We start from the raw sequence: 15,071 nt of genomic DNA on the forward strand, positions 1-15,071 counted from the left end.
ATAATAATTATCCGAAAGTAAACTTTTACCAAAGTCTAAAATTCTGGAATAAAATTATTAAAAACATTATCTAAAATGTCATACTCTAAGTTCATACATTCATCAAATGATATTAAATCATCTATTTCCTTTAATGGTGCTACTTCAGTCTGGCTTTGTTGATTTTTATTTGAAATTTCTATTAAATTATCCAAACTTTCATTGTGTCGTTGTAGTTTCTGGAATCTAGATTTAATTATAACATCAGATCTATTTTGCATCATCCTGGAAATTTGCATCCATTTTGGTCCATATTCTTTATATAATTTCAAAATTTGAATGTCTTCTTCAATTGAAAAAGGACCGAAATTGAGGTCAGGAGACAAAAATTTCTCCCATCTATCTTTAACTTGCCTTTGGGTTCTATTTGGAAAATACTTGGTAACTTCTTTCCAATTATTCGTTCCAATCTTGGCAATTACTCTTCTAAGCTTGTTGTCATCTGACTCTGTGAATTTAAAGTTGGCGTGATTACTGAGGCAAGCTCTCATACTTGAAAATGAAATTTCTGTGGTAGCTCAAAAAATGAATTTTCAACAATTGGATGTGTGAATTCATATTGTCACCTTTTTGTTTTTTAATTTAGTTAAAAGTTCAGTATCATGTATATTATCATTTTTCGCTGAGGAGGTTAGTATATTTTCTTATCAATTCAATTTTTTGAGATGAACCATTCAATTCTAAAAATTTTCTGTCGCCCAAATAATTTTATCAAACTAAAGTACTCACAAAATCTAGATTGAGAGGCGGTCAATGACTTTTGAGGGGAAATTAACGCATGGAATTTAATATTATTTAGGTTGATATTCTTGCTTATTATTTCAGAAAAAAATCTTAAAAATTTCAATATGAAAATTGAAAGCAATTCAAAAAAATTGCTAACATGTAAATTTTAATATCCTATGCATAATTTCATATTTTGAACATTTTTTATTTTTGTTTAAAACTTAAAATTTTGCGAATTTAATATAATTTATAAAATATAATACGTATACATATTTAAAATACACTAAATTTAATTGTTAATTGACGTTTTTGGGAATGAATTTTATCAAAACATGCCTGAATCCGAAAATTTGAAAGAACGAATTACACAATCATATATGTAGAATTCAAAATACAAACTTAAAGATTGTATACGTTTAAAATTATTCAGATTGTGTTTGATTTCCACTCATTCTGTTTCTTTTGAACTCTAACACTAACATTTCATGATGATTACATGATCCATTTATACATGGTTGAATTGTTCCAGATTCTACCAGAAAATCAATCCAAATTTCTCAATGCATTCATGTTGATTGGACAAAATTTAAAATTTATCAGCCTTTCCAGAGAAACTCATATATTCCTAATGAAATGTAATTTTTGCTACATTTATTTCAATCAAATGTCAAAAAATTGACTGCAGAGCTTGAAAAGGTGATGAATCATGTTGTTATTAGATGTACATATTAGATTTACTATTTCCAAAAAAATGCTCAAATTTGAATAGTTTTTAGAAAATTTGGAATTACACTCCTTACATTATATATAATTAAATGTTTAAATTTTATTTATTTTTCCCTTTTAATTTTATAACGTGCTCTATCAAAACTAACCTCTCAATTGAAGGCCACAAAATCTAAGTAGTGAGGGTACACAAATTTTGTATGGAGTACGGTTCAATTTTTGAGAGCCTCACTACTTAGATTTTGTGACTACCTTATGAAAAACCTGAGAAAAAAAAAGATATGATATAGCTGTTATTGTAGTATTGATGCCATTGCACTTAACTCTTCTATTACAAACGAAAAGGAAAATGGAAATTAAAAATATCAATTATTAAATTCATGAAATTGCATTACATCACAGAGTCGATGTCCTTTTTTACTATTACTATCCATGGAATTCATGATAATTGTTCAGTTTTAATATATATTTCATGTTCACTAATAAAAAATATGAATAATTATCTTAATAATAGCCTTAAATTGTTATCATTGATTGGCGATACAAATTTGTTGGTTGTTTGTAATATCATTCAATACCAATTTGAAAAAGAGACTAAAATTAAAATTTCAATAACGATATCCCAATATATTTGAGATTTTATTTTCTAGAGTTCTTAAAATACTAAACATTTTAGTTATAATTTTTAGTTGTTGAGAATATTTTATTATGGCGCAAATTTCTGCAGAATCGGTCAGTAAGATCCGATCTGCAGATGAGCTTAAAAAGACTGCGTTAAAACTTATACAGCAAAGGGATGAAATAAATGAGCAATTAACTATAGCAAAACTGTCTTCTTCAGCATTTGAAAGTCAAATTCAAGCGTATAAAATGGAATTACAAGCATCACAACAAAAGGAAAGTTCCTTAAATGCTTTTATAGATGAAATGATGAAGGAGAAAATGAATTTTGAAACAAAACTTAATGAGCAAAAACAAATAATGACTGATAACAATGAAAAAATCAAGCAGCTTAATAATGAAATATCTACATTAAAACTGGAAAATTCGAGTTACGAGCAAAAAGTAAATGATTTGATGCAAATTATAAATTTAGCTCCGTCAAATCCAGCTCAAGATCAAATTCTCGAACTTCAGCGTACTATCAAACAGCAAAACAAAGAGCAGAATTACTTAATTGAAGCCTTCGACATAGAAAAGAAAGAACTTGAAGAACAAATCAAAAAACTTCAATCAAACAGCAACAATTCTGAAATAGATTCGCTACTCCTTGCTTTTCAAGAGGAAAAAACATCTCTTGAAGCTCAAATTCAAGACTTAAAAGCACAATTAGCGAATAACGACACAGAAACATTGATAAACACATTCCATAAAGAGAAACTAGAATACGAGGAGAAGGTAAATAAGCTTCTTGTTGATAACGACAAGCTCCAAAAAGAGCTAAAGAACAAAGATGAAGAGCAAACAAGTTTATTACAAGCAATTTCTGAAGACAAAGATAAACTCTCAAAACTTTTTGATGAAACTCAGAAACAACTGAATGAAGAAAAAGAAAATCTCAAGAAACAACTAAAATTACTAAATGAACAATTGGAAAACGAAAAACTTCAGGCAAAAGAGTCAATCAAAGCCAAAGATCTCGTAATACAAGTAATCGACAGTCAGAGATCCGAATTAGAGCAAAAATTAAAAGATCAAGAAGATATAATTAAAATTAAATCAGAAAACGAGGTTAAATTAAGTGATGAAATACAAAGATTGAATAATTCCATCAAAGAGATGCAAAATAATTCAAATTCTTCTTTATCTGACTTAAATTCTCAAATTTCTTCACAACAGCAGAAATTAAATCAATATGAAGCGCAAGATGTCCAATCTCAAGCAACAATTAAATCGTTGCAAACAGAAATCGATGTTTTGAAGCAAAAAGAAACAAATTTGCAAAATTTGATTTCAGAACAAGATGAAAAGCTTGCCAAACAAGATCAAGCAATTAAAGATAGCCAAGATAAAATCAAACAGCTAGAAGAAGCTGCTCAAAACCATTCAGAAGAAGAGAAAGAGAAACAATTCGAAATTATTCAGATGATTACAAAAGAAAATGATGATTTGAAGGCTCAAAATAGCGAATACGTCAAGCAAAACCAAGAGAAAGACAGACAGATTGAAGAATTAGTCCAAAGTCTCTCAAATGAGAACAATAATAACGCGGATATCCAAAAACTATACAAAGAAAAGGAAGAAACAGAGCTACTGATATCACAACTGGGCGACGAAATCACTCAGCTCAATACAAAGATCCAGGAAAAGGTAGATGAAGTGAATCAGCTCACAGAAACAATTTTGGACAAAGAGGAAGTGATAAACGCAGTAACTAAAGACAACAGTGACTTAAACAACAAAATAGCTGAGCTAAACAACGCAATCAGCGAAATGACGAAAGAAATAACAGAAAAAGAGGAAAAGATCAATGAATTAAACAGAAAAATTGAAGAATTAAACAACGTGATTAAAGAGAAAGAAGAAGAAATCAACAGATTCTCTTCTAAAATCAGTGAATTGAATGAATCAATTAATGAGAAAATCAACGAAATAAACAATACAAACACTGCAATTAATGAATTAAACAATCAGATCAAAGAGAAAGATGAGAAAATAAATGAGTTAAATAATCAAAATCAAGAGAAACAAAATAAAATTGATGAATTAAATGAATTAAATAATACTGTTCAACAAAATGAAACAAAATTTGGAGAATTAAACAAAGAAAATCGAGAGAAAGAAAATAGAATAAATGAATTAAATAAGGAAATAGAAAGAATTAATAATTCATCATCAGAAAAAGACAAAACAATTGCAAATCTGAATGAATCTTTGTTAGAAAAAGATAATGAAATAACAAAGAAAGATGAATTAATCAAAGAACTGCAAGAATCAGTTCAAACAAAAGAAACAGAAATTAATCAAAAGAATGAATTAATTTCATCAAATAATACAAAGATTGATGAGCTGAATCAACAAATCAATGAACTCAACGCACAGATTTCAGATAAAGAAAATTCATTGAAAGAAATTACAGATAAAGTTCACACTCTTGAAGAAACAGTTCAAAACAAAGAAACAGAAATCAACCAAAAGAATGAAGAACTTTCAGAAAGAGAAACTAAAATCAATGAACTCAACGAAATCATTTCACAGAAAGATTCAGAAATTCAACAGAAGAATGAAGAAATTTCATCAAATAATTCAAAGATTGAAGAATTAAATCAACAAATTTCAAACAAAGAAAATTCATTGCAAGAACTCACAGATAAAGTTCACAGTCTTGAAACAAAGAACTCCGAACTTACTAAACTTGTTTCAGAAAAAGAAGAAGAAATCAAAGATAAACAATCAAAGATTGACGAAATGAATCAGGAAATTTCAGATAAAGATAAATCAATTGAAGAAATCACAGAAAGAGTCAACAAACTTGAAGAAGAAAACAAAACAAAGAATTCACAGATTGACGAAATGAAAGAACAAATTTCATCAATTACAACAAACGAAGAAACAGCAATTTCTACACTTAACACGCAACTTAACAACAAAAACAACGAAATTGACTTACTTCATCAACAACTTCAATCTAAAGAAACAGAAATTTCCAAATTGACAGAAAATGTTTCAGAACGAGAAAAATCATTCACTGAACTACAAGAACAACTTGAAAAAGCAAAGCAAGAACATGAAGAAACAATTTCAGAAATCAAACTCAAACTTGAATCTAAAGATAACGAAATCAACGAACTTAATTCAACTCTTTCCCAAATTCGATCTGAACTTGAACAAACTAACAAACAAAACACCGAATTAACTGAAACATTATCTCAGAAAGAATCAAATATAAATGAAATTAATGATAATTTATCAAAACTTAGAGAAGAAATTTCAGAGAAAGAGAAAACAATTAATGAAAAATCATCAAAGATTGAAGAATTAAATCAACAAATATCAGAAAAAGATAATTCATTGAAAGAAATGACAGAGAAAATAAATAATCTCGAAGAAGAAAACAAACAAAAGAATTCTAGAATTGAGGAATTGCAACAACAACTTGAGTCATTGCGAAATGATGATGAAAATAGAATCAACAATTTATATGAAGAACTTTCACAGAAAGAATCAAAGATCAATGAATTAAATGAACTTATGATGCAGCAACAAACAGGAAAAGAAACAATTCTTTCACAACTAAATGAACAAATCAAAGAAAAAGATTCTAAAATTGGAGAATTGGAAGAGAATGTTTCTAAATTAGAATCAGAAATCAGTCAGAAAGAATCAAATATCAATGAACTTTCTTCACAAGTTTCTGAGAAAGATAAAATGGTTAATGATATTTCAGAAGAAAAGAATGAACTTCAAAAACAATTGAGTGATCAAAATTCTATGATTGATGAACTTAATGAACAAATCAAAGAATTAACAGATAATCTTTCTAAATCTACAACGGAGTCCACAGAAAAAGATTCAAAGAATCAAGAACTTATTTCAGAGAAAGAAACAGAAATTTCACATCTGAAAGAAGAAATTTCAAAATTGACAGAACAGCACGGAGAGAAAGACAAACTGATTCAAGAACTCACAGAACAAATACAAACACAAGATATAAATCTTAAACAAAAAGATTCAAACATTTCCGAACTTCAAGTACTTGTTTCTCAGAAAGAAACTGAACTTTCAGAGAAAGATAACTCAATCAACGAATTTATTCATAAATTAGAAGAAAAAGATTTACAAATCAAAGAATTGAATGAACAGCTTAATAATAAAGAATCACAAATCAACGAACTCAACGCACAGATTTCAGATAAAGAAAATTCATTGCAAGAAATTACAGATAAAGTTCACACTCTTGAAGAAACAGTTCAAAACAAAGAAACAGAAATCAACCAAAAGAATGAAGAACTTTCAGAAAGAGAAACTAAAATCAATGAACTCAACGAAATCATTTCACAGAAAGATTCAGAAATTCAACAGAAGAATGAAGAAATTTCATCAAATAATTCAAAGATTGACGAATTAAATCAACAAATTTCAAACAAAGAAAATTCATTGCAAGAACTCACAGATAAAGTTCACAGTCTTGAAACAAAGAACTCCGAACAAGAAACTCAGATTGATGAACTTACTAAACTTGTTTCAGAAAAAGAAGAAGAAAACAACAAACTTCAAGAAACAATTCAAACAAAAGAAACAGAAATCAAAGATAAACAATCAAAGGTTGACGAAATGAATCAGGAAATTTCAGATAAAGATAAATCAATTGAGGAAATCACAGAAAGAGTCAACAAACTTGAAGAAGAAAACAAAACAAAGAATTCGCAGATTGACGAAATGAAAGAACAAATTTCATCAATTACAACAAACGAAGAAACAGCAATTTCTACACTTAACACGCAACTTAACAACAAGAACAACGAAATTGACTTACTTCATCAACAACTTCAATCTAAAGAAACAGAAAACGAAAAAGCAATTAATGAATTGAATGACAAGCTCAACAAATTATATGAAGAAATTGCAAACAAGAACACAAATATCACTGAACTCAATGAACAAATTTCAAGCAAGAATCAGGAAATTGTTGACAGAGATAATAAACTTCAGTCCCTTGGCACAGAATTAAACCAAAAGAATGAAGAAATCAAAGAAAAAGATTCAAAGATTGGAGAATTTAATGATTTGGTTTCGAAGAAAGATTCAGAAATCAATCAACTTCAAGAAGAAATTGCAGATATTTCTTCGAAGATTGAAGAATTAAACAATGAAATTGCAACTAAAGATGCAAGCATTTTAGAGTTAAACAACAAGATTGCAGAAAAAGATTTGAAGATCAAAAGTTTAGATGAAGAAAAAAGTTCTCTTCAATCAAAACCTGCAGAGAAAGAAAACGACATTTCAGATCTTCTTGTTAAATACGATGAAAAATGCAGTGAAATTGAAGCTGTTCAATCAGAACTTGCAAAGAAAGATAAAGAAAACAAGGAGTTTGAGGAATTAATGAGCCAAGCAATTTCAGAGAAAGATGAAGAAATTTCTAAATCTAAAAATGGAATTTCTTCATTGCAAGAAAAATTGGCTGAGAAAGAAAAAGAAATTAATTCAAAGAATGAAGCAAATACAGCGGAAAAAGAAGAGAATTCTAAATTGATTTCACAAAGAGATGAAGAAATCTCTAATCTCAATAAATCAATTGATGAATTGCGTAAAGAAATCTCTACTAAAGATGAAACGATTTCTCAATTTGAATCAAAGATAAATGAGTTAATTGAAGAAATTTCTAAGAAAGAATTAACAATCAATGAAAAAGAAACAAAGATTGCAGAGCTCAATGAGCAAATCACTCAGAAAGAAAATGAAATCAATGGCCTTAAAGAAGCAGAGAAAGTGATGGAAACAAAGATTTCTGAAATTGAATCTCAACTCACAGAGAAAGAAAAATCAATTAATGAACTTGAAGAAACAGTTCAAAACAAAGAAACAGAAATCAACCAAAAGAATGAAGAACTTTCAGAAAGAGAAACTAAAATCAATGAACTCAACGAAATCATTTCACAGAAAGATTCAGAAATTCAACAGAAGAATGAAGAAATTTCATCAAATAATTCAAAGATTGACGAATTAAATCAACAAATTTCAAACAAAGAAAATTCATTGCAAGAACTCACAGATAAAGTTCACAGTCTTGAAACAAAGAACTCCGAACAAGAAACTCAGATTGAGGAACTTACTAAACTTGTTTCAGAAAAAGAAGAAGAAAACAACAAACTTCAAGAAACAATTCAAACAAAAGAAACAGAAATCAAAGATAAACAATCAAAGGTTGACGAAATGAATCAGGAAATTTCAGATAAAGATAAATCAATTGAAGAAATTACTGAAAGAGTCAACAAACTTGAAGAAGAAAACAAAACAAAGAATTCGCAGATTGACGAAATGAAAGAACAAATTTCATCAATTACAACAAACGAAGAAACAGCAATTTCTACACTTAACACGCAACTTAACAACAAAAACAACGAAATTGACTTACTTCATCAACAACTTCAATCTAAAGAAACAGAAATTAAACAACTCAATGAAGAAATTTCTGAAAGAAACAATGCACTTCAAACAAAGGAAACAGAAATTAAAGAGAAAGAATTGAAGATTAACGAACTAAATGATATTATTTCGAAGAAGGAAGAAGAAAAAGCAGAGAAAGAAAGTTTGTTGAATGAAAACATCAACAAATTAAATACAGAAAGAGAATCGCAAATAAATGAACTCTCAGAAAAACTTCTCAAACTCGAAGAGCAGCTCAAACAAGAGACTTTATCCAATGAAGACATGAAGCAAACTAATACATCACTCAGCCAAAAGATTGATGAAATGGCTTTTCAATTATCAGATAAAACATCCCAATTGCAAGAATTGAACCAACAAATCACCGTTCTTTCTTCTCAAATCTCTGATAAAGACAAAACAGTCAATGATCTTCAAGAAGAAATCAAAGAAAAGAGTGTACAAAATGAAGAAAATTCAAGGATTATCAATGATTTGAAGGAATTCATCAAACAATATGATGAAGACATCAAATCTAAAGATGAAAAGATTAAATCAATTGAGCAAGAAAAAGATGCCAAAATCAATGAAATCAAGGCTGAACTTGAAACTAAAGAAACAGAGAACTCTCAGTTGTTTGGAAACATTAGCGAGCTTCAGAACATGTTGTCATCACGTGACAGTGAATATGAAACTGTTTGCAGCGACAACAACAAGCTTAAGCAAGAAATCGAAGCTCTTAAATCATCTCTTTCTGAGAAGGAAAATGATTTTGCAAGTATTTTAAGTAAATATGATGAAGAAGTTTCAAATCACAACAAAGAAGTTGAAGAGCTTACAAAGAAAGATGAAGAAAACAAACAACAAGTCGATGAGAAAGAAAATGAGATTTCAAATCTGAAGAAAGAAATTGAAAATCTCAAATCTTCTCTCAATGAAAAAGACAACGAAATATCTCAGAATTCACAAGCAATTGACGACTCATCCAAGCATGTCCAGGAACTTCAACATCAATTTGATGAAGATCTAAAGCAGAAACAAGAAGAAATCAGTGCTAAAGATGAAGAACTTTCTAATTTGAAGAAAGTTCTCGAAGAAGAGAAATCTGAAATTACTTCATCCCTCCAAGAAAAGGACGAATTAATCAAGCAAAAAGAAGAAGAAATCAGCAATCTTAACTCAGTAATTCAAGAGAAAGAGAAAGTAATTGCATCATTACAAGGCAAAGTAAATGATGAAAACAATGAAGTCAATGCCAAAGAAGCAGAAATAGTCTCTTTGAATGAAATCCAAAAGAAGAAAGAGGAAGAAATTTCATCATTACAAGAAAAACTTAATTCTACAATTGCTGAGAAAGAAAAAGAAATATCTGAGCTTCAATCATCAATAAATGATAAAGACAAAGAAATTTCTTCATTGCAAGAGAAAGTCAATATAGAAAACAATGATGTCAATACTAAAGAAACTGAAATTTCATCTCTTAATGATCAGTTAAAGCAAAAAGACGAAGAAATCAACAACCTCAAATCAGAAATTAAAGAGAAATTTGAAGAACTTTCTAAATTACAATCATTAGTAAATGAAAATGAACAAGTAATTGTTTCATTACAAGAGAAAGTTAATAGTGATGAAATCAATAAAGAAAATGAATTGAAGATGAAAGAAGAAGAAATTTCAAATCTGAATGGTTCAATTCAAGAAAAAGAGAAAGAAATTTCTTTGTTGAAAGAGAATTTCAACAACTCTTTAGCACAAAAAGATGAAGAAATTTCGAATTTGAAGAAAGTTCTCGAAGAAGAGAAATCAGGAATTACTTCATCACTTCAAGAGCAAATTTCTAAACTTCAGTCGGAAATCAAAGAAAGAGATGAGATCCAAAAGAAGAAAGAGGAAGAAATCCAAACCCTTTCAAATGAAAAATTGGAGTTGTTGAAACAGAAAGAAGAAGAAATCAATGTTCTCAACAGCAAACTTAATGAAAGTGTTGAATTGCTTAAACAAAAAGAAGGAGATAACGAAAATAATGATAAGATAAGCGAAATCAGACAACAAAAAGAGAAAGAAATTTCTGAATTACAGTCAGAAATCAATTCTCTGAAGAACGAATTATCTGCAAACAAGGAAGAAATGGAGAAGCTTAATGAAACAATCAAAGAAAGAGATGAAGAAATCTCTTCAATCAAGCAGAAAGCAGATGATGACAAATCAGAAGTCAACTCAATAAGTAACATTCTTTCCGACATCAAGCAGAAACTTTCCAATCAAACGCAAGAATCAATCAAAGAAGGAAGAGTTTTCTCCAAAGAAAGAGAAGTTCCGGACGAAGAAACAAACATCAGTCAGTTGGATTACTCTCCAATCAAATCCAAACCATCAGAAGTTGTCAAATCAAGAGAAGTCATCGAATTAGTTGATGAAGACGAAGGAAATGAAACAAATGACATCAGAAGCACTGTTGAATACTTGAGTGAAACAATCGATGAAATGCAGGCAAACATCGAAGAACTGAAGAAGGAAAACGCAAAGAAATCTCAAGAAAAACAATCTCTTATCTACCAAAATCAACAGCTCAGAATCCTCCTTGATTCTGCTGAAATAGAAATGAATAAGAAATCCCAAGGTATGATGACGATGATGAATGATAAAAACGGTTTAATTGAAAATCTTACAAAAGAACTTCAAACCACTAGATCACAGTTAAATGACATCAAACAACAAGCTGTGTATCAGATGCAACAACAGAAGTCATTCGATGATCAAGAAATCCAAAGATTAAATGGTTTGATTTCACAAAAATTGTCAGAAAACGAGCAAATGAGACAGCAATTTAATTTGCAAGCAGATGCAATGAACAAGACAATACAAGAGAAGGATGAGATGATAAACCAGATAAAGACAAGAGCAAACAAACTTTTGAATGAGAAATTAAACGAAAATTCCAACTTGCAAAATCTCCAGAAAGAAAATGAAGAAAAATTGTCTCAGAAAGAAAATGAACTTAATCAGATCAAATCTCAACTAAATACAGTTATTCAAAATGCTCAGAGCCAAATCAGTGCTTTGCAGAATGAAAAGATAGCAATCGAAAACAAGATGAAGCAACAAGAAGATTTGATTCAGAACATGAAGTTGGCGAATGAAAGTTCTGAACAGAGTTTGTCGCTTCTTGAAGGAGAAAACAGTAAATTGGAGCAGATTTGCGCTAATTTGAAGAAGTCGAAGGAAGAAGAAATAGAGAAAATGAAAGCTATGTTTAATGAGTATAAGGTCAAAGTGATGCAAGACAGAACTGAAATTTTGTCTCAGAACGAACAGTTGAAACAAAATTACATAAGTTTGCAGAATGAATTAGCTTCATCTCGCAACAATTTGAGTGAAATTAATTCTCTTCAATCTAAAGTAAATGATTTACAAAATGAGAACTCGAACATTAAGAGCAAAGCCAATTCGATGCTTTCTTCAATGCAACAAAAGATCAATGAACTTCAGACAGAAAATATAAATCTGAAGAACAATCAGTCTCAGTTGAATGAACTACAGAACAGCAACAATTCACTTCAGACTAAACTGAATGAATTAGAGAAAGAAAATGAAACAAAGAATTCCGAGATTTCATCACTTCAACAGAAGTTGAATGAATTACAGAACGATAACACTACTATCAAGAACAAAGCTAATTCCATTCTTAATTCATTAAACAATCAACTGAAAGAAAGTCAAACTAAATTGAATGAATTACAGAACGAAAACACATCAATCAAAACACTTGAAACACAAATTCATTCTCTTCAAACCGAAAACGAAACAATCAAATCTCAATCCCAAGAAACCATTAATTCTCTCAATTCAAGGATTTCTGAATTACAGAACCAAATCCAAGAAATATCTCAACTTCAATCTGAATTAAATGACTTAAAGACAGAAAATCAATCTTTGCATGAAAAGATTTCTGAATTGACTAATTCATATAACTCGAAGATTTCTGAATTGCAGATCGAAAACCAGGAGATTCTTTCATCCAAAGAACAAATTTCTCAGTCTAAATTAAGTGAATTGCAAAATGAAAACCAGTCATTGAAATTACAAATTTCTGAAAAAGAAGAAGAAAACGAAAAACTGATGAATTCTAATTCTGAACTAATGAATCAAATAGACCTAGTTAAAGAAGATACGAAGAAAGAAATTTCTCATTTGCAGGCAACAATCAACGAAAAACAAACTAAAATTGATGGACTCAATTCACAAATTTCACAAAATGAAGAAGAACGCATAGGAAAACTTGAATCTCTCCAATCTACAATTGACGAAGATAAGTCACAAATTGAAATTTTAGAGCAAAAAGTTTCTGATTTAGAATCGAAATTAGAGAATTTGCAGAAACACTATTCTGAGATAGAAACAAAGAATTCTCAGTACGAAAACTTTATTTCCAAAGCAAGAGTTGCATTCAACGAAAACAAAGCTAAAATCAGTCAACTCGAAACAGAAAACAACTCTTTGAAAGAGAAAGTTGTTAATTACGAAAACGCGATTTCTTCAAATGATTCTCAATTGAAGAATTTCATTTCTCAGATGAAAGAAGAGAATTCTAAACTCGAAGAAGAGAAATCTCAGTTGATTAAAGAGAACCAGAGAATTCCTCAACTAGAAGAAGAAAACAAACAATTTGCAAATCAACTTTCTAAGTTTAATGAGAAATTGACTCAAATTGACAGAGAAACAGAAGAAGAAAAGACCAAACTTTTGACAGAGAAATCCAATTTGGAAGAAGAAATTAAACAACTGAAACAACAGAATGAAGAAATTAATAACGAAAAAGTCCAATTAGAAGAACAATTTAGCAATGCAAAATCTAAATTGGCTGAAGAAATCAATCAAATCAAGAAACCAAATGAGGAAATTAATAACGATCAATCCAATAAAGAAGAAGAGAAATCTAAACTTCGAGAACAAATCAATGAATTCTTAAATGAAAGAACACATTTGCAAGAACAAATTCATCAGATTTCGAATGAGAAATCTCAATTACAAGAAGAACTAAATGAAGTTAAGAAACAAAATGAGAAAATTAATGAAGAAATTCAGTTGCTAAATAATGATAAATCTCAATTGCAAGAAGATAAATCTGCTCTAGAAGAAGTTCTCAAACAAATGGAGCAACAAAATGATCAGTCAAGTACCGAAGAAATGAAATCAAATTACGAAAAACAAATCAATGATTTGCAATCTAAAGTTTCTGAATTGGAAAACAAATTAATTTCCCAAACAGAAGAGAAATCGCAAATTGCAAACCTTGAATCTGTAATTGAGAAACTTAGAAACGAAAACAAAAACATTGAAGAAGAGAAATTGAAGTTTGAGAAACAAGTCAAAGATTTGCAAACAAATGCAGAAACAAACGACCAGAGAGAAGACAAAATCACAGAACTCAAACTCAGAAATGCTGAGTTGCAGCAACAAATGAAAGATTACCAGAACAATTCCCAAATAAATCTACTCCAGAACCAAATCAAAGATCTCCAGAGCCAAATTTCAGCACAAAAACAAAAGTATGAAGAACAAATCAATTCTCAAACGAAGAATGAAGAAGAAGACGAAGGTATTGAAGTCGTAAACAGAGATATCAATCTTGACGAAGGAGAAAAAGATGATTTCCAGAAACTCAAAGAAGAAAATGAACAATTGAAGAAGAAGATTTCTGATTTGGAAACTAAATTAAATAGTTATGTCAATGAAAACGCGATTTTACAACAAAAGATCGCTGAACTCGGAGGAGATATCGATGTTTCCATTGACTACGGATCAGATAAAGATGCAATCATTGCTAAACTTAGAATCTTGCTGCAGAGAGCTCTGAGATTGGACAAGAAGAGAGTGAAAACAATCGAAGACTTGGAAGAGAAAATCAAGTCATTCGGAGTTTCAGTTCATAACTCTTCCTACGAAGCTCAATTGGAAGAGCAGATCAAAGAACTCAAGCAGAAGATAGAAAACAACGAAGCAAGTGATGATTTGATACAAAAGAACGAATCATTGAAGAAGATGGTTCAGAAGTCGAACACTTTATACGGTCAGTTGATGGAAGAGAATCAACAGTTGATAAAGACATTGAAGTCTTACAAGGCTAAATCTGATTCAGGCAGCAGTCCAAAGAAGCCAACAAGAGTACAGCTGAAGATTGTTTCCACAAATGAAACAGAAATCGAAGAAATTGTTACTCCATCGCAGACAAATAGAAATGATCAGTCGAATGTGATGGACAGATATCTTAGAAGGTCTTTGTTGCAATTCTTCTTACAGGATGAAGATAAAAGAGAGCCACTGATTCCAATGATTTTGGATTTGGTTGGCTGCACAAGAGAGCAAATTGATGCTGCCCAGAAACATTACTCTGCAACAAGACGCTCAGGATTCTTCAGCTTCCTTTAATTTTTATATTTTATTTTTATATATTCATGTAAATATTGAAATAATACTATCTTTAACAAAAA

The 15,071-nt window shown here is 29.8% G+C and overlaps 3 protein-coding genes across 3 annotated transcripts; 2 read left to right on the plus strand and 1 right to left on the minus strand.

The window, feature by feature from the left end:
- Positions 1-21: 21 nt before the first annotated feature.
- TVAGG3_0013710 (RNA polymerase II transcription regulator recruiting protein) lies at positions 22-575 on the minus strand (the record flags this gene model as incomplete). The annotated part of the gene is made up of 1 exon (XM_001579716.1): positions 36-530. One exon carries the CDS (start codon positions 528-530, stop codon positions 36-38), a length of 495 nt encoding a protein of 164 aa, XP_001579766.1.
- Positions 576-2,207: 1,632 nt separating this feature from the next.
- On the plus strand, positions 2,208-4,410 carry TVAGG3_0013720 (biological adhesion protein; the record flags this gene model as incomplete). The annotated part of the gene is made up of 1 exon (XM_001579715.2): positions 2,569-3,940. A coding segment is annotated over one exon (1,372 nt), but the record flags the coding sequence as incomplete, so codon positions are not given.
- Positions 4,411-4,817: 407 nt separating this feature from the next.
- Positions 4,818-15,061, plus strand: TVAGG3_0013730 (biological adhesion protein; the record flags this gene model as incomplete). The annotated part of the gene is made up of 1 exon (XM_001579714.2): positions 4,900-15,009. One exon carries the CDS (start codon positions 4,900-4,902, stop codon positions 15,007-15,009), a length of 10,110 nt encoding a protein of 3,369 aa, XP_001579764.1.
- Positions 15,062-15,071: the final 10 nt, after the last annotated feature.

This window comes from Trichomonas vaginalis, chromosome IV (assembly GCF_026262505.1).
Source record: "Trichomonas vaginalis G3 chromosome IV, whole genome shotgun sequence".
Taxonomy (NCBI): Eukaryota; Parabasalia; order Trichomonadida; family Trichomonadidae; genus Trichomonas; species Trichomonas vaginalis.